Consider the following 26,341-nt stretch of genomic DNA (forward strand, 5'->3'; position numbering starts at 1 on the left):
AAAGCACTTCATAAGCACTTTATCTCTCGTTCCCATAAAAAGAATCCGGCAACAAATTTGGTTTAGAATAAGTCTTCGCATGCATAATAAATTAAACAAACGCGACATGCATGTTTATTGCGTCGGTCGGTCCAGCTTTAAATAGCCTTCATTAATGCATTAAAACTGACCCAAATGCATACAATATATGATTTCAATTCATTATAATATAATTTTATTTTTAATAATGAAAACTTTTTTCCCTCGGTGTAAACTGCTGTTTGCTTTTTTTATTGTGGCTTTTTCTAAAACATTTTTTTCCCAGTGCAAGTTAACTCTCAAGGCCAATTGAGTATTAACCAATCACATGCCAGATCAAGTAGGTCAGCAGGGTTGTATCTATAGGTGCGTTCGACATGAAGCTCAGCTGCAGCCGGTGATCAACGAGATTAGCCGAGCGCAGGCGGGGCGGAGTTGATAACAGAGCCGTCAAGACGGACAGCTGGACACTTCGGGACTCAAAGTTGCTGCAGTCATGATGACCGATTACATGGCGTCATCATATTTTTTTGTTATTTTTATTTATAACAGCAAAACATTTACAAATAAAACAGAATACAGTTTCTACAAACTGTAATTCCTTTTTAAACAATAAGAGAGAATTATGAATAAAATATATAACAAATGCATGAGAGAAATAAGAGGAAATGAGAGGTTAATATTAACATAAAAACGAACAGGTCTATTAAATACAAAGCAATAAGCATAAATTCTAGGAGTTAAACATCAATCTTTAGGCTAATACTTCTTGTTTAAATATGCTAAAAAAGGGTTTACATATATGTACATTTATAGATATAAAAATTTCCAATGTAAAAAGCAAAACAAGGTGTTTTGATTAGGTCTTAATAAATGACATTATTTTGGATGATGAATGAATTTTCAAAAAAGCATTTTAATCCAAAAAGATTGTGTTGAAAAGAACAAAAGGTAAAATAAGTGAGCTATGTAGAAGTTTTCTAGAAAGAGCAGGTAGTCTATAAACTGCTAGACAGGAAATAAAATAGATATTTATATTATAATAATAAAACCATTTTATAATTATTAAATAAAATAGTTCATGGAGATGAATGCAGTAAATAGTCTGTATAAAAAAAAAAATTAAAAATAAACCTGTGCAAACAAGCTAACCTTTATAACCAGATTATTTAACAAAAGATGATTACTGCAGTAAAATATTTGTAGTCTTTTAATAAGCAAGATGTGTACAGGATAGAGAGGGTGTAAAAAGTGAATTGTTTGTTTTGAAACTTTTGAATCGGAATTTGTCCAATTATAAACCCAAAATACACGTGTTTGTTGTCATGTGGTGAACTCGGCCAATCGTGTAATATCGGTGTCGTCATCAAAGCTCCTGCAGTCGCTCTTCAGAAGCTGCATGGTCTGAGTTTGCCGTCTGATCTCGGAGCGATGTCGCGGTACTTTGATGCCACATGTGACAGTCACGTGGCGTCGGCGCAGCATCAATCCGGACAAGATTTCTAACCAGAATGCACCGCTTTAAGACAGATTTCGATCGATCTGCGCAGCGCTGCATGAAGTCGAACGCACCTTATATATTCTGCGTTCTTAAAAGAAACTTCATTGGCTTATTTAGCTATAAGAGAACAACTTTGGAGGACAAACTACGATTGTTGATTCCTACATTGAGATTATTACCAACAACAACAACACAAAAAAAAAAAACAAAAAAAACGACTGAGGCCATTTCTCATCCCACTTCTTCATTGAAGACTGGAAAGGTGAGTTGCACATTCTGAATTTACACTCAAATAATATCTGATTGCTAACATTATAAAATGTAAAATCTAAACATGTGCATGCATTGTTCAACAGTGTATTAAGTTTTTCAGTCATTTTTAAAAGCTTTTTTACAACTATTTAGTTATGTGTTTGTTTGGTTTGGTTATAAATATTGATTTTATCCTGACAAATGGACTGTAGCCCAAATAAGTTTCAACCTATTACGTATATAAATTTATATAAAAATTTGATGTTTCCCCATTCATTACAAATACAAAACAAAAAGCAGATAAATTATAAAGTGGAAAATGAGGGAGAAATGTATCGATAAGTCATGACTCATAATTAAGAGTGAGTAGGGGGAAAAAGCTAAACAAAAAAAGACTTTTATTGTGGCATGGTGGTGTGACGTCATACGGCTGCGCCGCTCCCACACTGTGATTCAACTGGAGAAAGGTTTGTTTTAAAGCTTGTACACAGATGTAAACCAACTGATTAAAATTTCAGTGTGTTCATTTAATGTTAGATGAACCTGCTGTTGACAATATTATTTTAACCCTTTATACAAAGAACTACTATTTTACTCACTGTAAGGTCTATTGTTTGAATAAGATAGGATAAACTTTATTTGTCCCGAGAGGAAATTCTTGTCTTGTGCAAATAAGTGCTACAACGTTGCTGTAAGCAGACAATAAAATAAATCAAACAAACTAAACAATTAAGAACATACCTAAAAAAAGATTGAATAAAGCAACAGTAAAGTGTGTGATAAGTGTTTTAGTGAAGGTTTAATTTATTAAATAGCATAATGTCACTCTATTCCAAGTTGCTTGCTCAGACTTACATAATTTCTGTTTGTTAATGACTCATATAAAAAAACTGTTGAAGCAAGTGTTGAAATTATCTTGTTTTTGTTCACTGTTTTATTTATTTTAAACAGGACATTTTTTTATTGTTTTGTTCATTTTAAACAGGATAAAGTGTCCAAACGCAGAAAAAAACTCCTGCTGAAGTGACTGATCTCCACACTGTTATAAAGATGGCGTTTATTAAAGAGGAGAGTGAAGATGTGAAGATTGAAGAAACATTCACAGTCAAACAGGAAGATCTGCAGGAACAAACAGGTTGGTTTTCATTCTCAAAGACCAACTCAGTCATTTGATCCTCATTCAGATATATTTTAATAATAAGAATACTAAATTAAATCCATCTTGCAGCCCTGAGTGTGCTGCCTAGTTCTCCTAAATGCACATAAGCACTCATTGAAAGACAGGAATGAGTTTCTTTCGTCACTTGTTCTCGTGTCTTATGTCATTATTTTATGTATTATTAGTCTCCCATTTTCTCTTCCTTCTTAAGGTTATTGCTTTTTCTTGTTCTACTACTGTTTGTAAAGCTTCATTGAACACTGGTACTATATAAAATAAACAAAAACCATAAATTAAAAGCGTTTAACTGAGCTGACGATATTTGACCTTCAGTATTCTCACAGTGTTGCAGTGATAGTGTTAGCTTAGTACTTTCCACTTGCATATGTCCCATTGATCCCAATTCCCCTTTTTTAATTAACCTCATGGGATTAAACTTGTTTCTAGTTGTTACTAGTTCTCACAGATAGTATCTGAATTAGAATTAAATCATTATCATAATAACTAATTACCAGGGCTATTGTGTTTAAACAGGGTTTCCACGGAGTCTTAAAATGTCTTAAATTCCAAAATCAAATTTTTAGGCCTTAAAAGTCTTAAATTTACTAAAATTGTGTTGTAGGTCTTTAAGCTTTTTTAAACAAGTGTTCATTTTCCTTTGTTCATATTGTGTTAACCAGTCTGGCCAAAACCTATACAATCACCAACAATCCATCTCTATTAAACTTTAAACTTTTTTTGTTTAAAAAGGTCATTTTAACTCTATTTATCATAATGGATTAAGTATTTTCCTTACAATAACATTTGTTTAAACGTGCTCCATGTATTTACTGCTGAGGACATCGACCTGGACAGATTGTTGTGCATAGATTTAATTTGTTATAGTTTTTAAAACATTTGTAAAAAAAAATTTATTTTAAAGAAAGTTTATTTTGGAAAAAACGTGTGTGGATACAAGTAGAGCTTGCTTTTTTACACATTTAAAATCTTTTACTAAGAAATATCCAAAATAATAATATAATATTTTTTTTTATTATAATATATTTTTTGATAGGACAAATACAAAATCTAGGCCATTTGAAAAATTCTTTAGTCTTTTATGAGTCTAAAATTTCATTCATAATGGTCATAAAAGTCTTAATTTTAACTTAGTGAAACCTGCAGAGACCCTGGTTTAAGGTATGTCAGAAAATGTGGATGCCCCAATTTTTAACACGCTGAATGAAATTGACACTAAAATAATTAATCATTATAAAACATTGTACAGTATTCTAAACTATATGATGTGATGGGACGATGTGAGACAAAACAAACAAATAATAGTGGAACAATAACGTTTAGCTATACCAGTGGCGGATTTAGGCATGGGTAATGTGGGCGATCGCCCAGGGTGGGATTTTCCTGGGGGCGGCAAAAAAAAATGTCCCCTAGTGAAAGCATTTAGATACAATTACTTTATGCAAATGTATTCATTAAGAGTGGCAATCTCAAAATAAAGACATTAGGGGCCATTTACATTTGGCATTTTTTGCTCGTGCGAGTTTGTTATTCTCAATGTGCAACTGAAACATCGCTTGTGAAAGCAAACTGATGCATGCGTACAGAAAACCAGCAACTCACACATGCTCCTGTGTGAATCCCGGTTGTTTGCATTCACGCCAAAAAGTTAAGCGTCGATCATGCGCCATGAAACCAAATTAACAGCCTTTTTTGCAGAGGTGTCAGCACACAGCGAGTTTTGCATAGTTTATGTAAAGTGTATGTAATTTAACGATGGTGTTACGTTCACTAAGCATGGCTATAAAGCAGAAAGGAGGGATAAAGAGTCAGGGAGGTAGGACAGGTCTAAAGGTCTAAGACAAAAGATAATTTGGTAACACTTTACAATAACTACACACTATAAACCATTTATTATGCATTAGCAAATACTGAATTCATTATTTGTTTAGCATTATCTGTTTAGCATTAACTCTAAATTAATAAGCGTTATTAAACAGTTTATAACTGCAGCTACATATGCTGTATTCCTGACTTACAACCACATTTATAATGTGCTTAATAATTGTACTTTCATACTTTGTTAAGGATTAATTTCCTATTACTAAATTAAGTATGGGGAGTGAAGCGCAATGTTTATGATAAGTGGGGGCAGAGCGGGCCAGAATCACGATGGCAGCAGGTCAGATGACTGTCAGACCATTGGGAAATGTCCCTATGTCTCCCTATGGCCAGTTCGCCCTTGAGTTTTACTGTTTTCTATTGTTTATTATTCCTGGTCATTTCTCCAATAATTGTAAGTTCTAAAACAATAGCATATGAGATCAGGTCACTGCTATGATATGATTGACAATTTATGTATGTCACTGTTTGTCATTGTGCTCTGTTTATTCTGAGAGCTGAGGCTGAGTGTTTGTAGAGCTTTTAACGCTTGAAATGATTAACTCCGCGTCATTTTAACACTGGATAAACAGAATCCTGTATTATCTGTAATCTTCTTCCACACTGCTCATGCTATACCTGATGTTCATTAACAGACGTTTCACAATCAAAAACCCCGGGTTAACATTGTAATTTGTATATTTATGTTGTCAATGTCCCTGACTGGACAAACAGCAGGTCATCTTTTTAGATGGCATTTCTGCATCTTGTCGGGTTAACAATATCTGCAAATTAGGAGAAATACTAGCCTTTTAGAAAGAAGCTACTATTATACCAATACCTAAACCAGGAAAAGATCAATCAACTAATTATCGTCCAATAGCACTTACCAGTTGCCTTTGCAAAACAATGGAACGAATGATTAATGATCGATTGGTGTGGATTAAGAAAAAAAAAAAAAAAACAGAAGATTAATAAATATCAGTGTGGGTTTAGAAGAGGGAAAAGTACTCTTGACCATCTTATACGATTAGAATCTTTTGTACGAGATGGTTTTATTAAAAAAAGAACACATACAAGCAGTTTTTTTTTTTTTTTTTAATCTGGAAAAGGCCTTTGACACTACCAGGAGGTATGGTATTTTAAAAGATTTTCACGAGATGGGTGTTTGAGGAAATTTGCCTAATTTTATTGCAAATTTTTTTTTTATTCAATAGAGTTTTTCGTGTGCGTATGAAAACTATATTATCTGAATATATGAGCATATATAGCATATATGAGAATCAGAAGTGCCCCAAGAAAGTATACTATCAGTAACACCATTTAGTATTAAAATTAATAATATTGTAAATGTTAATGGGTATAATATATTTCGTAGTCTATATGTAGATGATTTATGTATTTGTTATAAAGGGTAAAATATGTATACAATCAAGAAACAAATTTAAATATGTATAAATAAAATATATGACTGGTCAGTTTTAAATGGTTTTCATTTTTCTAAGTCAAAAACTGTATGCATGCATTTTTGTTTTTTAAGATCTATGCATTTAGATCAGGAGCTTTTTTAGATAGAGAAACTATACAAGTTGTGAAAAAGGTAAAGTTCCTAGGAATGAGTTTTGACAATAAGCAGTGTTTTATTCCTCATATTAAAGTATTATGAAAAAGATGTTTTAAAACAATCAATGTATGAACTTAATCTTAAAAAGGTAAAATAAATAAATAAATTAGGACCTCTGTAATGAAATCCAAGTCTTTGTATAAATGTGTACACGTTAATGGACCAAACACAATATGATCTGATTTATTTTACATTTTAATTTGCACCAAAATTACAGTGTGTGTAGCCAATGTTTCCTGTGTCTTCTCACTTTTCAGCTTTTGATGAGAGTTTTTAAGACTTAATGAAAACTGTTGTATTTATTTATTTCAGACTTAATTGAAGTGAATGAGGGGAGTAAAGAGGAGGAACATCGTGTCAAAATTGAGGAAAAAAACTATTTACAGACTGATGGTATTTTGAAAAGGAGAGACAAGAACCATTTCATCTGCACTCAGTGTGTAAAGAGTTTTGGAAGAAAAGACGATCTTAAGTTTCACATGATGATCCACGCTGGAGAGAAACCGTTTACATGCACTCAGTGTGGGAAGAGTTTCAACCAATCATCATCCCTTAAGATTCACATGAGGATCCACACTGGAGAGAAACCATTCACATGCACTCAGTGTGGGAAGAGTTTCAGCCAATCATCATCCCTTAATCTACACATGAGGATCCACACTGGAGAAAAACCATTCACATGCACTCAGTGTGGGAAGAGTTTCAGCCAATCATCATCCCTTAATCTACACGTGAGGATCCACACTGGAGAGAAACCATTCACATGTCCTCAGTGTGGTAAGAGTTTCAGCCATTCATCACATCTTAACTGTCACATGAAAATACACACTGGAGAGAAACCATTCACATGCCCTCACTGTGGGAAGAGTTTCAGCCAATCATCACACCTTAACTGTCACATGAAAATACACACTGGAGAGAAACCATTCACTTGCCCTCAGTGTGGGAAGAGTTTCAGCCAATCATCAAACCTTAACTGTCACATGACAATCCACACTGGAGAGAAACCATTCACATGCACTCAGTGTGGGAAGAGTTTTACCTGCTCATCACACCTTCATCAACACATGAGGATCCACACTGGAGAGAAACCATTCACATGCACTCAGTGTGGGAAGTGTTTTAACTGTTCATCACACCTTAATCAACACATTAGGATCCACAGTGGAGAGAAACCATTCACATGCACTCAGTGTGGGAAGAGTTTCAGCCAATCATCACACCTTAATCAACACATCATGAGCCACACTGGAGAGAAACCATTCATGTCTAATCATCTTGTTTAATCCCGCCCCTTTTCGCAGTGGCGTACAACAGAATTTCGCATGCTCAATAGTGATGGGAAGTTCGGATCATTTTATTTACTGATCGAGATGAACAAATCTTTTTTCGAGTCATTTCGTTAATTTGGTTCAATTTGCCAAAATATTATTAAAATGTTACGAATTGCTTCCAAACACATCTACAACTAGCCCAGAAGGTTGATCACACGACAAATAAGTCATAAATAGAATACTATAAGAATGAGAAAATAATAATTCAATGTTTACCTGCTCTTTTGTCTATAGGTATTGTTGTCTGTTTGCTCAGCTCACCTCTTCATGTATTCAAATGTCAGTGGTGCGTTCACGTTACAATGACAGTCACATATAATTTTAACCAATGTACCCAGTCTGAGCCGATTGGAGCCATGATAATTAGTTCACCTTTCGAGTCTTCTGGTTCTTGAGTCGTTCGTTCATCACGTGACAGAATAACTCAAACCCGAGGACTCGAGAGGTGAACAGATCAATTCTTTTTCTGGCTCTAAATGCATATGATTGGCATATAAATGCATATGTTTGGCTGTAGTCTTTCATGTGGTGAACGAACGACTCGATAGAGGACTCGAAAAATTAACTGATCTTGTCTCACACTATTCAATTCAATTCAGCTTTATTTGTATAGCGCTTTTACAATGTAGATCATGTCAAAGCAGCTTCACATCGTGCACATGAGCGAATTAATGAATCTTTTAGTTCATCCGAGTCATTCATTCATTTTGTCACATAACATGAAAGAAAGCATAAGAAATGAATTATTTAATAAATCAAATAGTCTTTGTGAATAGTTTTCTAACATGATGCTGCCAGCATTAGACACTTAAACACTGTTTAATTGTTGTTTATTGTTTTATTATTATTATTATTTTACCAGAAAAGCTTTCATAACAAATCAGATTACTTTATAAATCACAACAATAAAATAAGCAAAAGAAAAACAAAATAGTGTACATCAAGCTAGGCTTTATAATAAATAAAAACAAGTAAGCTTTAAATTAAATAACGTGTTTGTGCCATAAAATCTTTATATGAAATATGGCAACTCTTCCCAGTAGATGTTTTTATGAAACAGCAATTTAAGTGAAAGATAATACATATAAAAATACAAAAGCCACAGGGCCTAATGAGCTTAACAACTTGACTTGAGAATAGAACAGTCCATTTTTAAAAAAATTAAAATTAAATAAGCTTTAAAACAACATTGTGTGGCTTTACTTGTTGGACTTGGCTTAAGGTTTGTTAGCATTTAAAAACACAAGCTCTGAACCTTTAATAGGCTGAGTCTGTTTCTTCTTTTGTCATTAGTTGTTGTCGCAGGATAAAAGCTGCTAAATGAGTAAATGCAAATGCAAACTATCTTTATACAAATATTAGACCAACACATAAAGTCTGCATAGAAAAACATTATCAAACAAAAATGGGGTATAAATGAACAAATTACAAATCACTTGTAATTGTAGAATTTAATTAATTTATTGCCTAGCTTAGTGTTTGTTTTCTGATAGCAAGCCAGCAAATAGACAAATCAATATATATATATTTAAAATATATATACTAGATATAAACCACATATCCAGTAGAAAAAAAGTAACAATAACTTAGTGACAATAGGACAGAACTTTTTTTTATTTCTTAGAAAATGCTTTTTAGGTACACATTGTTTGATGATTTTATGAAAAGTTTAAAATATGATCATATGATGCAACAAAAATTCAGTTTTACATAAATATTATTGACTGAGGTTCTCGTTGCAGTGTACAGGGGAACTACAGTTTAAGATTAGATATGCACATAATATTGTAAGGATGGCTATATCTCTCCATAATATTAAAATCTGCAAACTGTTATGGAACTCCACACGAGACAAGACCATGAGAATGGTCAGGCACTAAAACAATAAACTTTCTAATTTGAGAAGAAGATCAGCTAGAAAACCAGTTGTTCAGTTTGTCTCGATCGTGCATCCTGAGCCCCCCTCTTTGCCCTGGACTTTACCTTCTCCACCAGAGCAGCTCACTCACATTCCACACAGAATGTTTAAATTCTTAATATGGTGTATCTTGTGGCTTTATATTCATGTTTGGTGTGATTTTAAATGTCTCTGTGTGATTGATAAAGAGGTCTTAATTTCACTGTAATATTTTACAATCTCCTTTATATCAGTTGATTTGGGTTTTGACTTTAAAAAGATCTTTGCCAGATGCTCCACTCCAGGAAGAATGGTCTTCGCATCAACTCATGACCAGGCAAGAGTCTTGGTGAAGCATTTATTGTGTTGAATTTATGATGATTTGAGTATTTAGGCAAAGGGTGCAGAAGTGTCCGTGGGATCCTGTAGACAGGATACCCCATTGCAGGTTGTGAGTCTCTGAGCTCTGCATCAGGACTTATATGCTGCAATGTATTTCTACATGGTCAGGTATTCCTCTTTAACTCTTCAATGTATCTTTGAGTAATTGATGTTGTACAATCTTGATTGGCTTATTTTGTTTAATTATGTGAACTGGAATGGAAAATCTTTTCCTAACAAATAAATGTCAAATTCTTGTTTGACTCTAATATCTCCTGAAATCATTTAAATCTAGTAGATTGTTGAGGCTGATGTTTCCGCAGCCTACGACCAGGATTAGTCATCCATTCAGCCGCAATGGATGGAGCATGGGCACAGCATTAGAGACCTGTTGATTTCTGACAATCACTGATGATATAATCCGGGGGTATGATATAATCTAGGGGCTAAATCAAACTTTCTTTAAGTATGAGCAAGCATGGGGCGGCCTATTATTACTTAAAGGAAATTAGCTTTCAGTTATATTCTCTGACTAAGCTAAATTAAACTTTCTTTAAGTATAACCAAGCATGAGGCGGCCTATTATTACTTAAAGGAAATTAGCATATCTGCTAAGAATCGGAACTGGAGAAGATATGTCCGTGAGCAGATGAAACTGGCCAGCATACTGACTCTAAGCGACTTTGAGTAAACGATGAAACATTAATTGAATATAAGGATTTATCAGGTTAATCAATCTAAATTAGACCTAATCACAACCTATAAGGTAATCAGCTTGAATTAGATGAATCTAAATCTAAAATTATTATAAATTGGAGTCAGATTAAAATACAGAGCTAGAAACAAATTAAAATAAATTATAACGAACAAAAATATTTCTTTTCACATGTGCTAAAAGGTTTACACGCATTTAACCTTCACCCATGCTGTTAGCTCCGTCATGGGACTAATAGATGGACCCTCACATGTGTGTGTATTTATATAGTTTATAACCATAACAGTTCTACAGTTTCTTCTATTTCACTTGTTGATTTCTATTTTATTTAAATAGTGTATATATTTTGTTAAAGAGCCCATATTATGGTTTTTTTGAAAATGCCCTTCCATGTAGTGTGTAACACAGCTCTAAGTGAAGTGAAATATCCAGCTAAGGCTTAAATCTGTAAGTGTACAGTGTTTAAAACTGTTGATTCATCTATAAAAGAGTCGACTCATAGTGCTTCAAATGAGTCGTCTTGATAACGGGTCATTAGGTGTTTTTTGATGTTGTATCTACGTAACACAAGTAGTTGCGTGCGCAAACCCGGGAGATTTGAAACCTGCGGCCTCACCCACTAACACAGAAAAAAAGCCACACACACACACGCACGCGCCGGTCGAATGTGATGTCACACTGTGCAGATGGATATTATTGAGTCTCTACCCAAAGATGAAACCTCAGCATTAGCCCAGCCTTGAGCAGTTTGAGTGCTTCTGGAAACTTCATGCTTTAGACTGGGTGTATATTACATGCTTAATATTCAATTTTTAGACTGTGTGTGTGTGTGTGTGTGTGTACGTGTTTTTGTGACATATCAGGACACAAATCTGTATAATGACATGGGTATGACACAGGTATTACAAAAAGGAGGTGAAATATGAGGACATTGGTGACGTCCTCATTTCTCAAAATGCTTATAAATCACACTGAATGAGTTTAATCAGAGAGTAAAGCTGCACACAGTCTCCTGTGATGGTTGGGTTTAGGGGTGGGGTGGGGTGAGGGCAATACAATATACAGTTTGGACAGTATAAAATGAATGGAAACCTATGTAATGTCCCCACTTTTCACAAAAACAAACATGTGTGTAGGCCTATTATTATTTAAAATAAAATTTTAAAATAAAATTGATTATATTATGTACAAAATATTATTCTTTATAATTATATCCAGTTACCCTAAAACTTTGCTTAAATACCATATACATTTATTAAATAAATAAAACCAAAAAGTAAATAACTGTTTGAGCTGACAAGTTTTCAGGACATATCAAATTTCAGCACAACACTAACTAACTAGTCTCACTCACACACACACACACACACACACACACACACTTGTACACACTCTCACTAACACACTCACTCTTGTACATGCTCTCTCTCACACACACCTACATTCTATCTCAATTCAATTCAGAAATACTTTTTTAGCATGACTGTAAATGATACAATGTTGCCAACACAAACACATCGACATCTCACAGACACATGTACAAGCTCTCACTCACAAAGATAAGCCCTCCCTCTCACACACACACTTCTACATGCTTTCTCATAAACATGTACTGGCTCTCTCTCTTACACACACTACTACATGCTGTCTTTCACTCACACACACACACACAAACAAATGTGCATTTGATACTTATATAATTTTACGTGCTCATTAGGCTTACGATAGGTGGTTGCATTGTAATTATTTGGTCATGAAGGTATTAATTGTTTTAAATAGTTTTTCAGCTAATAATGTTTGTGATGTCATACATCCTACAAAAGGCTTTTGAAGCTGACAAGACGTGGAGCAACCATGACCAGAGCGTTCCAGAGAGAAGGTGTCTCTCAAAATGCAGTGGCCCAGCTCGCTGCAATTGCAGAGCTGTACTTTGCTAACAGGGAGCAATTTAACAGAATCAGCTTCACACCAGGAAAATGAATAGAGTTCGCTCAAAAGTGTAGAGAGCTCATTTTTGGAGATTTTTGCATAAAGGTTGTATCAATGAAAAGGAAGGGTTCTTTTGTATGTTTCTTTGTTCAATAATGCTCCGGTTTACTGTTGGTAAAATGTAGAAGCAAAAACCTACAGCACAATAAGCTTAGCTTATAATTCCAAAAATATATATTGAAATCAGATGCAAAAACCTTTAAATTCCGACTAAATTCATTAATTTTCTTTGCAGCTTAGTCCCTTTATTAGTCTGGAGTTGCTACAATGGAATAACCCAAGAGCTTATCCAGCACCATCCATGTTTTACACAACAGATGCCCTTCCAGCTGCAATGCATCACTGGGAAACATCCAAACACACACACACATATATATTTGAGCCTACTCAATTTACCTGTACCAAATGTCTTTGGATTTGTGGAGGAAACCAGAGCACCCAGAGGACACCCACACAAACACAGGGAGAACATGCAAACTCCACACAGAAATGCCACCTGACCTAGCTGAGGCTCGAACCAACAAATTTCTTACTGTGAGGCGAACGTTCCACCCTCAGCGCCACCACATTGCCGGCAATTTAATTGTTATTCTAAAATTTGTTTTTTTTTTCAGCCTACTGTTTGAAAGATAATGAAAAAATATTTGCCACAAAAATAGTTAAATTGCAGAGCTAAGACTTAAAATATATATACATTTTAGGAAAAAATGTGTATGGTGGCTGCATGGTGGTGCAGTGGGTAGCATGTTCGCCTTACAGCAAGAAGGTCACTAGTTCGAGCCTAAGCTGGGTCAGTTGGTGTTACTGTGAGGAGTTTGCATGTTCTCCCCATGTTCGTGTGGGTTTCCTCTGGGTGCTCTGGTTTCCCTGACAAATCCAAAAACATGTGATCAAGACGGCGGAAGGGCCACAGCACTTTAGAGTCATGCACACCAATCAGGTAAAAACCTGAAGTAACAATGGAGACTGAAGATGACACCGAAATTTTAATAGACAATGGATTGACAATTAAAGGAGTGAAATCTGAAGTACGGAGGTTACAAAACAGAGACTATGTTGTTTCGTTCAAGCATCTGCCTGTTTACCTAGCAAATGAAGAAATTTTAAGCAAGCTAGAGAGATGGGGAGTTTTCCCCATATCTAAAATTAAAAGAAGATTGTATCCTGGCACAAACATAGAAGATGGAACAAGGTTTGTAAAAAACAGATTTCCGGAAGAGATGGTCTCCTTACCATACAGTACCAAAATCGAGACGGCGTTCGCCTAACACGCGAAAGGTCCTCGGTTCGAAACCGAGCAGAAACAGTGCTCTTCTTTTGGCGAGAAAATAATAGCATCCACTGCCGCACCAGCAATGATCGTCGACAGGCACCCAATCAAAAAGGGTTATCAGCTCGATTTGCCTGAAGGTTTCCGTAGTGTAGTGGTTATCACGTTCGCCTCACACGCGAAAGGTCCCCAGTTCGAAACTGGGCGGAAACAACCTCTGGCTTTTATGACAATTGTCAAATCAGGCTTCTGTTGAGTACTGACGTTCACTGAAAACATTCTTTCTGCAGAGCGGTGTGAGGCTAGAAGTTTGAATTTACCTCCCCTCGCGGTGTCGCAAACTTGCGTAGAATCTGATTTCTTTTAGCTTTGTGTTGTGCATGAGCAGGTGGCCAGTGCGTTTGCTGGCCCTCCACGATGCGGACCGTGCAAGACAGCTCTATAAAAAAAGACTATAAATACTTGAAGCAGCACTGGCCTATTGGTTTCCGTAGTGTAGTGTTTATCATGTTTGCATTACACGCTAAAGGTCTCCTGTTCGAAACTGGGCGGAAGCATACAATTAGCGGACACTTTTGTCCAAAGCGACATACAATAGTGGAGGTATTCAACAAGACGAGGCAATGCATACGAAAAAGGGCTATTTATTCCAAGTAATTTGTTTGTGCTCAGAGAATTTAGTGCTGGAGTAGGAGTTTCGTTTTCTTTAGAGAGAGGGATATTCACCGGGGTTCGGGTGTACTCTGAAGAGATGGGTGTCAGCTGTCGTTTGCAGGACACCGGTGTATCCGTAATCCGAGTGGGAATGGGAAGGTGATTCCACCAGCGTAGAACATTGAATGAAAACATTGTGGAAAGTGACTTTCCGTCTCTCTGCGCTGGCACCACAAGACAGTGCTCTCACCCTAACCGGAGGCTCCTGTGGTTATCACGATGGCTTTACAAGCGGAGGGTCTCCTGTTAGCAACTGGGTGGAAACATTCAGATTTGCTTTTACGCACATTCTCAATTGGCTCTCTGCTCACTGGATGATCCATGATACAAGGGCATGGATCTGTCAAATGTCATGACTTGACGTTGTACGAGGATTTGACGAAAAAAATGCCCTGCAAACCTTAAAAAGCAACACCATCCCAGGACAATTCTTTTGATCCCCTTTCAGTGCACTTGCATTAAAGCCCGCGTGATGCGGCACTTTGTCAGTGTTACTGTATCATTCGGACATGGGGGCAGAGAGTTAAAGAATTCAGCCTGAGCGCACTGCCGCAGGCTCGGTTTGTCAGAAGTGGGATTCTAACCCACACCTCCAGGGGAGACTGCGACCTGAACGCAGCGCCTTAGACCGCTCGGCCATCCTGACATGCAAGCTTGGCAGGAGCTGTCTCCTGGGAGCCACGCCGCAGTACCGTGACATGGAATCTGGTGCTTCACAGCTTGCCCAGCTCCGGCTGTCCAGCTCATTGGCGCTGCAGGCAGCTAATCTGTGCTCGCCTCCTGGGGCTGCGCCTAGTTTCAAAAGCCAACACTTGACAGCTGTCATTGCTTACGGCCACACCACCCTGAGGGGGCTATAGAGCAAACAGGAAGTGAGCGGGCAGCAGTAAGGAGAGAAAGGCTCTCCCCATTTTGTTTGTCTACCTTTTTGTTTATTGACCTTGAGTGTTTTTGTTTGTTTGTTTTCTTTTTGTCTTTAAAAACCACCTAACAGCAGCATTTTGCTGACTGAAGGGTGGTTATGTAGTGTGTTTTATTTTTAATCATGGACAGATTCCCCGGCAACGACATGGAAATGGAGGGACTTGCAAAAGAAGGATAAAGAAAATGGGCTGGATAATAGACGGAGAGGTAAAGAAAATGGACTTGACAACAGACAAAGAGATAAATAAAATGAAGAGCCCGGCCAACGAAGAGGTGAGAAAGGTAAGGATAAGCAAGAAGTACAAAGAAGAGTATGCACAAAGGAAGCAACAGTAACTGTAGAAGTAGAAAATGTAAAAGATGCAAGAAGATTTGATATAACCAAAGCAGTCACGGAGCTGATTGGAGAAGGAAGAATGCTGGCGGTGAGACCCAAACAAACAAAGGGAGTATGAAGTAACAATGGAGACTGAAGATGACACCGAAATTTTAATAGACAATGGATTGACAATTAAAGGAGTGAAATCTGAAGTACGGAGGTTACAAAACAGAGACTATGTTGTTTCGTTCAAGCATCTGCCTGTTTACCTAGCAAATGAAGAAATTTTAAGCAAGCTAGAGAGATGGGGAGTTTTCCCCATATCTAAAATTAAAAGAAGATTGTATCCTGGCACAAACATAGAAGATGGAACAAGGTTTGTAAAAAAACAGATTTCCGGAAGAGATGGTCTCCTTACCATACAGTACCAAAATCGAGACGGCGGAAGCGCCACAGCACTTTAGAGTCATGCACACCAATCAGGTAAAAACCTGTCGACTATGCATGAGCTCAGAAAATGTGATGAAGGAACGCCCAGAATTCAGGTGCTTCAGATGTGACGAAAGGGGACATTTCGCAAGGACCTGTACAGCTGTGTCGGGCCCGGATTGTAAATTGGCCCTAATACCTGCAGGGAGCTTGTCACGCTGAGTTGGCTTTGTCCGCTCGATTGACCAACGCGTACGCCTTGTTTTATCCTTGCAGGCCTAACTTCGCTGGTTAAAGCGCTTGTGGGGTTTCTGTAGTGTAGTGGTCATCACGTTAGCCTAACACGCGAGAGGTCCTCGGTTCGAAACCGAGCAGAAACAGTGCTCTTCTTTTGTCGAGAAAATAATAGCATCCACTGCCGCACCAGCAATGATCGTCGACTGGCAACCAATCAAAAAGGGTTATCAGCTCGATTTGCCTGAAGGTTTCCGTAGTGTAGTGGTTATCACGTTCGCCTCACACGCGAAAGGTCCCCAGTTCGAAACTGGGCGGAAACAACCTCTGGCTTTTATGACAATTGTCAAATCAGGCTTCTGTTGAGTACTGACGTTCACTGAAAACATTCTTTCTGCAGAGCGGTGTGAGGCTAGAAGTTTGAATTTACCTCCCCTCGCGGTGTCGCAAACTTGCGTAGAATCTGATTTCTTTTAGCTTTGTGTTGTGCATGAGCAGGTGGCCAGTGCGTTTGCTGGCCCTTCACGGTGCAGACCGTACAAGACAGCTCTATAAAAAAAGACTATAAATACTTGAAGCAGCACTGGCCTATTGGTTTCCGTAGTGTAGTGTTTATCATGTTTGCATTACACGCTAAAGGTCTCCTGTTCGAAACTTTTGTCCAAAGCGACATACAATAGTGGAGGTATTCAACAAGACGAGGCAATGCATACGAAAAAGGGCTATTTATTCCAAGTAATTTGTTTGTGCTCAGAGAATTTAGTGCTGGAGTAGGAGTTTCGTTTTCTTTAGAGAGAGGGATATTCACCGGGGTTCGGGTGTACTCTGAAGAGATGGGTGTTAGCTGTCGTTTGAAGGACACCGGTGTATCCGTAATCCGAGTGGGAATGGGAAGGTGATTCCACCAGCGTAGAACATTGAATGAAAACATTGTGGAAAGTGACTTTCCGTCTCTCTGCGCTGGCACCACAAGACAGTGCTCTCACCCTAACCGGAGGCTCCTGTGGTTATCACGATGGCTTTACAAGCGGAGGGTCTCCTGTTAGCAACTGGGCGGAAACATTCAGATTTGCTTTTACGCACATTCTCAATTGGCTCTCTGCTCACTGGATGATCCACGATACAAGGGCATGGATCTGTCAAATGTCATGACTTGACGTTGTACGAGGATTTGACGAAAAAAATGCCCTGCAAACCTTAAAAAGCAACACCATCCCAGGACAATTCTTTGGATCCCCTTTCAGTGCACTTGCATTAAAGCCCGCGTGATGAGGGACTTCCGGCGGAGGAGGGATGGAGTAGACACGCGTTTAGGATCGCTCCTACACTTTTTTACTTCTCATTTACTTTAAACCCCACATTTTACTCTACATTTGCTTCCAAGTGGACAACATTTTTACAGCACACAACTAAACTTCGAATCATGGCAACAAAATCAGCCAAACCGAGCAAAAAGGAACCGAAAACGGAGGCGAACGGAGACGAGGGCAAGGAAGTTAGCATGTCGGCTATCGCAAAACTCCTAGAGGACATCCGAACCGCTCTCTCAGCCGACTTTAAAAACACAGTTTCTGCACTCGAAGTAAAACTAGATAAAATCCAGTCTACCGTGACAGAGCATAATTCAAAAATCGCCAGTCTTGAAACCTACGCAAATTCACTTGAGGAACGCGCACAATCTCTGGAAGCGACTTGCACAATGCTAACGGAAAGTAATTCAAAATTACTCACCAAGGTCATAGATCTTGAATCCCGTAGCCGACGCAACAACATACGGATCGTTGGACTGCCTGAATCTATTGAAGGTCCTCGGCCAACCACCTTTTTTTCCGAGCTCCTTGTTGAAGTGTTTGGTAATGGAGTCTTGAATTCTCCACCGGAGTGCGATAGAGCCCACCGGTCACTTTCTGAGAAACCGAAACCCGGCCAGAGACCCAGACCTGTCATCATTCGTCTACACAGGTTCCAAGAAAAGGAAAAGATTGTCCGCGAAGCTAGAGCAAAACGAGGGAAACTCTTCTATCGTGGCACGCCAATTGCCGTTTTTGAGGATTATGCTCCAGAGGTAATGGAAGATCGCTCCAAATACAGAGACGTGATGTCCGAGCTCTATAGGCTCGGACTTAGACCAGCCTTGCTGTTTCCAGCCAGATTAACGATTGTTACAAAGGCCGGAGAGAGAAAGAGACTTTCATCGGTCGCAGAAGCCAAGGACTTTGTTGCATCTGCCCGCCTCGCGGAGGTCTGAGGTTGGCATCCGAAGCACTTTTCGTATCAACATTTCTGGACTGATTGGCGATGCTAAAATCATAATTAATATAGTGTGCTACTTTTTGATCGATACCTCTAAGTGTCTTGCATAAAAAAAAAAAAACCTTTTTATCAATTTTTTTTTGTTGACCATTTTAAATGTCTATTTAGTCTTTCTGTTACAAGGGCCTGCACTGAAGTGCAATAGCTATATACAGCCCTTTTTTATTTATTATTATTAATTTTTATTTTTTTATTTTATTTTTTTTATTATTATTATTATTTTTTTGTATGTGTGTGTATGTATGCATGTATGTATGTATATATGTGTGTGTGTGTGTGTGTGTGTATAACCTCATTTCGTCATTTTGCTACAATAATTTTTATATTATATATATTTTTTAAATAATTCTTTCCTAAAATACGCTTTATACTTTGTGTGTGTGTGTGTATGTATGTATGTATGTATGTGTGTATGTATGTATATATATATATGTATGTGTGTATGTATGTATGTATGTATATATATATATATATTTTTTTTTTTTTAATTAATTTTATTTATTAATCTTACTTATTATTATTTTTATTTATTTAATTTTTTATTTATCTATTTATTTTTTGCTTTTCTGTTTTTTTTTTTTTTTTTTTTTTACTTGTTTATTTATGTTTAATATCTTTTTTTTCCATTAGAAATATGTCATTCCTTACCCTGTTGTTCTTCGTTTATTGTTCAATTGTTCACATACTATATAAGGGGGATAACCTTGTTTATCCTGAGAGTGAGATGCTAGAAGTCTGATATTGTTAGAACGCGTTGAGCTGTTGTGCTCTGGTGGTATGAATCGTATAGTAGGGGGTATTTCAACAAGGCCACATCTAAGATGTGTGTATGTTGTTGTTGTTTTTTTTTTTTGTTTTTTTTTTTCTTTTTTTTTCTTTTTTTTTTTTTTTCTTCTTCTTTCCTTTTTCTCCCTTCTCTCTCTTTCCCCAGTACAGAAAGCAGAACACCTTGCAATTTTCAAGTTCCCTCAGCCTATACAGCATGTTAAATGTCTACTGGCTCCTATAAGAAGAGTAAAGCAGTGCGCCTGATTTCCTGGAACACTAAAGGAATGAATAGTGCCGTGAAGATTGGTAAGGTAATGACGCAGCTACAGTATCTAAAAGGAGACATTATATTCTTGCAAGAAACACACTTAATAACAAAAGATACTCAGCGAATTAAGAGGGCTTGGATGAGCCATATATTTCACTCCAAATTCTCTGCTAAAGCTAGAGGGGCAGCTATTATCATCAGCAAAAATATATCGTTTTTGCCAGAAAATGTAATTGAAGATGTTAATGGCCGCTATGTGATGGTATCTGGCTCCCTACTAAACCTGCCAGTAATTCTGGTATCTGTTTACGCTCCAAACTGGGATGATGAAAAGTTTTTTATTAACCTCTTTGCCAAAATTCCGAATACAGATAAGCACCTTATTCTTATTGGAGGAGACTTCAACCTTGTTCAGGACACAATGCTTGACAGGTCGTCTACAAAGCAAATTAAATTATCTAATTCAGCGAAAGTATTAATTGACTACTCTTCACATTTGGACATATCTGACCCATGGAGATTATATAATCCCCAGAGTAAAGTTTTTTCTTTCTTCTCTCAACCTCACCAATCCTTTTCCAGAATTGACTTTTTTCTGATTGACAACAAATTGTTAAATTTTGTCATCAATAGTAATTATCATCCGATAGTAATTTCAGATCACGCACCCACTACACTCGACATTGACTTTCCCTCTACAGTTGCTGCTCCCCCCCTTTGGAAATTTAGCTCTCACCTATTAACAAATCAGGAATTTGAAAGTTTTCTGGCTGCTCAAATTAGCTACTACATTGAATTCAATGATAAACCTGGAGTCAATAGTGGGTTTCTATGGGAAGCTCTAAAGGCTTATATTAGAGGCCAAGTTATTTCTTTCGTCTCACAAATACGAAAAGTAGAAAAGAATAACAGTCAGCGCATTCTTGACAACCTTCGTAAAATTGATGAAGCTTATGCTATCTCGCCTTCCCCTGCACTTTATAAAAAACGTCTTTTATTACAGTCAGAATACGATTGCATGATGACACATGTTGTTGAGAGAAGATTACACCAATCCAAGCAACGCTTTTTTGAACATGGTGATAAAGCAGGCAGACTTTTAGCGCAACAGGCCCGTGCTTCCAGCACCACTAGACAAATACATAAAATCAAATCCCCTAACGGCAGTTTTACCACTGATCCAACTGAAATTAATAGTCTGTTTGTTGACTTCTATATCAACCTTTATTCATCTCAACATTTATCAACGTCTTTATCAAGTCCAAACCCTTTAGATGACTTGATATATCCCAAAATTGACATAGACATCTCTAAAAAGCTTGGCAACCCCATATCTCCGCAAGAAATCCATGATGCTATTAGGTTAATGCAAAACGGGAAGTCCCCAGGCCCGGATGGGTTTACAGTGGAATTCTACAAAAAATACTCTACTTCACTAATACCAGTATTAGTCAGGATGTACAATGATTCTTTTCAAACAGGCCAATTACCCGAAACCCTTTATACGGCTTCTATATCACTACTTTTAAAAAAAGATAAAGATCCCACAGCATGTGAAAATTATAGACCTATTTCTTTGCTAAACGTTGACTGTAAGATATTAACTAAAATTCTCGCCCTTCGCATTCAAGAAATAATGCCTCAAATTATTTCATTAGACCAAACAGGCTTTACCATACAAAGACATTCTTTTTTTAACACTCGAAGATTACTTAATATAATTTCTTCCCCCTCAACCAGTACCCCTGAAATTGTATTATCATTAGATGCGGAGAAAGCTTTCGACCGCGTAGAGTGGGCATACCTCTTTTTTGCGTTAGAAAAATTTGGATTCGATCCTAACTTCATTTCCTGGATTAAACTGTTGTATACTCGTCCTTCCGCATCAATACACACCAATGGCAACCGCTCCTCACCTTTTTTTCTTCACCGTGGGACACGTCAGGGCTGTCCACTCTCCCCACTATTATTTAATATTGCCATTGAACCACTAGCCATATGGCTCCGTAGCGTTGATGCCTTCCAAGGCATCACTCGTTATGAACAAGTACATAAACTCTCTCTTTACGCAGATGACTTATTGTTATATATTTCAGACCCCTTAGCCTCTCTTCCACCCATACTTTCAATTCTGGACCAGTTTGGTGCCCTTTCAGGATACAAGATTAATTTTCAAAAGAGTGAATTATTTTCTATTAACAAGCTGGCTAAAGCCCTCCCTTACTCTTCATTTCCTTTTCAGTTAGCTTCAGAAGGATTTAAATATCTTGGTATATTTATTTCGGGTTCTTTTAAAGACTTATTTCTTAAAAATTTCATACCACTTTTAGATAAATGCAAATCTGATATAGCTCGCTGGAGTTCCCTCCCCCTTTCCATAATAGGTCGGGTAAATCTTATCAAAATGATAATTCTTCCCAAGTTTTTATACCTTTTTCAACATATCCCAGTCTCCATAAACAAATCGTTTTTTACTAGCCTAGAGCAACTTTTGCGCGGGTTCATTTGGTGTAACAAACCAGCTCGTATCAGAAAGTCAGTTCTTCAGCTTCCCAAATCTGAAGGGGGTCTTGCGCTCCCAAATTTTCAATATTACTTTTGGGCTTGTAATATCGTCAAAATACTTTATTGGATTGGTCACAAAACTGGTGTTCCTGACCCACCTTGGACACATATAGAGTTATCTGCCTCTTCACATTGTCTACGTTCTAGAGTCTATTCCCAACTTCCCCTTGAAATACACAAAGCATCAAATAACCCAATAGTTAATAACACTTTGAAAATTTGGCAACAGTTTAGAAAACATTTTGGTCTTCATAGTGCCTCAATTCATATGCCAATCTCTAATAACCATTTATTCCCTCCCTCTACATTAGATCGTGTTTTTAATACTTGGTCAATGAAAGGCCTAGCCACTTTAAATGATCTGTATGATAATAATGTTTTCTCCTCCTTTTCACTCCTATCAACTAAATTTGATCTCCCCAACAACCATCTTTTCCGTTTCTTTCAAGTGAGACATTTTGTTCAAAAACTATTCCCCCATTTTCCTAATCGCCCCCCCGAATCAGAGTTTGATCATATTCTTAACCTCAATCCAAGTCAAAGACGGCTGATAACTACAATTTATGTTGGAATAACTACTTTGCTTCCATCTCCAACTGGTTTACTTAAACAAACATGGGAGCAAGATCTGGGTATTGAGATTTCTGAGGACCAATGGAAAGACATTCTTAGTTTAGTTCATTCTTCATCTATTTGTGCCAGACATGGCCTACTACAATGTAAAGTACTTCATAGGACCCATTTCACTAATGCCAAACTTTCTAGAATATTCCCAGACAGAAGTGATGCCTGTAACAGATGTAAGCAGTCACCGGCCGATTACCTTCACATGTTTTGGTCATGTTCAAAGTTAACAACCTTTTGGTCTAATATTTTTAAAATTCTTTCTCAAGCTCTTAATATAATCATCACTCCTGACCCTCTGACTGCACTTTTTGGTTATCTTCCTTTCCCAATTACACAAACATCACGCTGCGTCATTGCCTTTACCACCTTGCTCGCCAGGCGCGCAATTCTCCTCAAATGGAAACATGTGTCCCCTCCCTCATCAGAAAACTGGATTAAAGAGGTTCTTAATTGCATCTATCTTGAAAAACTGAGACATTGTTTTAAAGGATCACTGAACTCCTTTAACAAAACATGGAGTCCCATGCTGTCTGTCATTGAGAACCTTAACATTTCAGGAACTGCTGACTAGAATTTCGAAAGGGAGAAAGAGAGACTTCTAGTTTTTATTTTACATTTTCATCCTTTGTATTTACCCATATATTTATTTTTATTTATTTTATTTATATATTTTTTTTCTAATGTTATCATTTATTTGGTTATATGTTTATTATTTATTTATCAGTGTCTTGATTCACTGTTACATACTTATTGAAGGCCTCAGAAAATAGGGAGGGGTGGGAGATGGGAGGGATGGTGCATAGAAGGGGTTAGAAAAATGTAAGGTTGTTTAAAGAGTTCTACAGATTTCTTGTTTTTATTGCTATGTATTTCATGTCATCTCTTTGCTGATAGGACTTCTATTCTTCATATACATTTGCAAGTTTGTATAATATCTGGAAAAAATGCAATAAAAATATTGGAAATAAATAAAGCCCGCGTGATGCGGCACTTTGTCAGTGTTACTGTATCATTCGGACATGGGGGCAGAGAGTTAAAGAATTCAGCCTGAGCGCACTGCCGCAGGCTCGGTTTGTCAGAAGTGGGATTCGAACCCACGCCTCCAGGGGAGACTGCGACCTGAACGCAGCGCCTTAGACCGCTCGGCCATCCTGACATGCAAGCTTGGCAGGAGCTGTCTCCTGGGAGCCACACCGCAGTACCGTGACATGGAATCTGGTGCTTCACAGCTTGCCCAGCTCCGGCTGTCCAGCTCATTGGCGCTGCAGGCAGCTAATCTGTGCTCGCCTCCTGGGGCTGCGCCTAGTTTCAATAGCCAACACTTGACAGCTGTCATTGCTTACGGCCACACCACCCTGAGGGGGCTATAGAGCAAACAGGAAGTGAGTTGGCAGCAGTAAGGAGAGAAAGGCTCTCCCCATTTTGTTTGTCTACCTTTTTGTTTATTGACCTTGAGTGTTTTTGTTTGTTTGTTTTCTTTTTGTCTTTAAAAACCACCTAACAGCAGCATTTTGCTGACTGAAGGGTGGTTATGTAGTGTGTTTTATTTTTAATCATGGACAGATTCCCCGGCAACGACATGGAAATGGAGGGACTTGCAAGAAAGGATAAAGAAAATGGGCTGGATAATAGACGGAGAGGTAAAGAAAATGGACTTGACAACAGACAAAGAGATAAATAAAATGAAGAGCCCGGCCAACGAAGAGGTGAGAAAGGTAAGGATAAGCAAGAGGTACAAAGAAGAGTATGCACAAAGGAAGCAAAAGTAACTGTAGAAGTAGAAAATGTAAAAGATGCAAGAAGATTTGATATAACCAAAGCAGTCACGGAGCTGATTGGAGAAGGAAGAATGCTGGCGGTGAGACCCAAACAAACAAAGGGAGTATGAAGTAACAATGGAGACTGAAGATGACACCGAAATTTTAATAGACAATGGATTGACAATTAAAGGAGTGAAATCTGAAGTACGGAGGTTACAAAACAGAGACTATGTTGTTTCGTTCAAGCATCTGCCTGTTTACCTAGCAAATGAAGAAATTTTAAGCAAGCTAGAGAGATGGGGAGTTTTCCCCATATCTAAAATTAAAAGAAGATTGTATCCTGGCACAAACATAGAAGATGGAACAAGGTTTGTAAAAAACAGATTTCCGGAAGAGATGGTCTCCTTACCATACAGTACCAAAATCGAGGCGGCGGAAGCGCCACAGCACTTTAGAGTCATGCACACCAATCAGGTAAAAACCTGTCGACTATGCATGAGCTCAGAAAATGTGATGAAGGAACGCCCAGAATTCAGGTGCTTCAAATGTGACGAAAGGGGACATTTCGCAAGGACCTGTACAGCTGTGTCGGGCCCGGATTGTAAATTGGCCCTAATACCTGCAGGGAGCTTGTCACGCTGAGTTGGCTTTGTCCGCTCGATTGACCAACGCGTACGCCTTGTTTTATCCTTGTTTTATGGCTCTCTGCTCACTGGATGACCCATGATACTAGGGCGTGGATCTGTCAAATGTCATGACTTGACGTTGTACGAGGATTTGACGAAAAAATTCCCTGCAAACCTCAAACCACAGACGTCTGCAAAAGATTGCAGTTCTTGAAACAATGTTACCTCTGATCCGAGCAGAAGCGTTCGCTTACTTAATGGCAGAAAAAATGATGACCTTTCACACGGTCTACATTCGTTCTGTCAGTAACAGCGGCCGGCCGGCAAATAAAATTCTGACATTCCACAGGGCACACTCGCTTGGCGGACAAAAGCCACCGGGGGCTCTCTTTGCGTGTTCCTTCACCTGGTCAAACTGCATTAAGGGTGGATCTTTCGAGTAGTTTTCGGCGTCAGAACAGACTCTTCTAGCGACGGGTGGGCAGGCCTTCCACAGGCGCGCGCAGCTCTACTGGAGCAAAAGAGGCTTGGCCAAGGACGAGGAAGAGAGGGAAGCGCCGCTCCAGCCGGGCCCGATGCTTTCGCCTGAACTCTGTCTTGAACCACTGTGCTCAGGGGAGAGCGCGAACCCAGTCCCCCACTACCAGAAATTATGCAGTCAAGACTCCCACATTTGGGGAATTCGTAGGGGTCAGCGTGGCCGGAGTGCAATGGCCAAACCTCGACCTGGGTGAACCACCTTCTTGATCATGGTATCTCCCCTGCCAGGTAGGTAT

At 38.0% G+C, this 26,341-nt stretch overlaps 1 protein-coding gene and 6 non-coding genes across 10 annotated transcripts; 4 read left to right on the forward strand and 3 right to left on the reverse strand.

Moving 5' to 3' along the window:
* Window positions 1-1,622: 1,622 nt before the first annotated feature.
* On the forward strand, window positions 1,623-10,313 carry LOC137490868 (uncharacterized). Of its 4 annotated transcripts, none has more exons than XM_073947831.1 (3): window positions 1,623-1,781; window positions 2,723-2,906; window positions 6,745-10,313. In XM_073947831.1, exons 2-3 carry the CDS (start codon window positions 2,822-2,824, stop codon window positions 7,716-7,718), a joined length of 1,059 nt encoding a protein of 352 aa, XP_073803932.1. In that variant the 5' UTR covers window positions 1,623-1,781; window positions 2,723-2,821; the 3' UTR covers window positions 7,719-10,313. The 4 variants fall into 4 exon arrangements, with proteins under 4 accessions (XP_073803932.1, XP_073803930.1, XP_073803931.1 ...); XM_073947829.1 differs by having other exon boundaries at window positions 2,757-2,906; XM_073947830.1 differs by lacking the exon at window positions 1,623-1,781 and adding an exon at window positions 2,206-2,238.
* Window positions 10,314-14,158: 3,845 nt separating this feature from the next.
* trnav-cac (transfer RNA valine (anticodon CAC)) lies at window positions 14,159-14,231 on the forward strand. Its single transcript has one exon. It is a non-coding gene; the product is annotated as a tRNA-Val (tRNA).
* A 1,064-nt stretch (window positions 14,232-15,295) lies between these two features.
* trnal-cag (transfer RNA leucine (anticodon CAG)) lies at window positions 15,296-15,378 on the reverse strand. The gene has a single exon. It is a non-coding gene; the product is annotated as a tRNA-Leu (tRNA).
* A 1,333-nt stretch (window positions 15,379-16,711) lies between these two features.
* On the forward strand, window positions 16,712-16,784 carry trnav-aac (transfer RNA valine (anticodon AAC)). Its single transcript has one exon. It is a non-coding gene; the product is annotated as a tRNA-Val (tRNA).
* A 104-nt stretch (window positions 16,785-16,888) lies between these two features.
* On the forward strand, window positions 16,889-16,961 carry trnav-cac (transfer RNA valine (anticodon CAC)). Its single transcript has one exon. It is a non-coding gene; the product is annotated as a tRNA-Val (tRNA).
* Window positions 16,962-24,252: 7,291 nt separating this feature from the next.
* On the reverse strand, window positions 24,253-24,335 carry trnal-cag (transfer RNA leucine (anticodon CAG)). Its single transcript has one exon. It is a non-coding gene; the product is annotated as a tRNA-Leu (tRNA).
* Window positions 24,336-26,177: 1,842 nt separating this feature from the next.
* LOC137494471 (U1 spliceosomal RNA) lies at window positions 26,178-26,341 on the reverse strand. Its single transcript, XR_011014429.1, has one exon. It is a non-coding gene; the product is annotated as a U1 spliceosomal RNA (small nuclear RNA).

The sequence above is a fragment of the Danio rerio genome, chromosome 4 (genome assembly GCF_049306965.1).
Source record: "Danio rerio strain Tuebingen ecotype United States chromosome 4, GRCz12tu, whole genome shotgun sequence".
Taxonomy (NCBI): domain Eukaryota; kingdom Metazoa; phylum Chordata; class Actinopteri; order Cypriniformes; family Danionidae; genus Danio; species Danio rerio.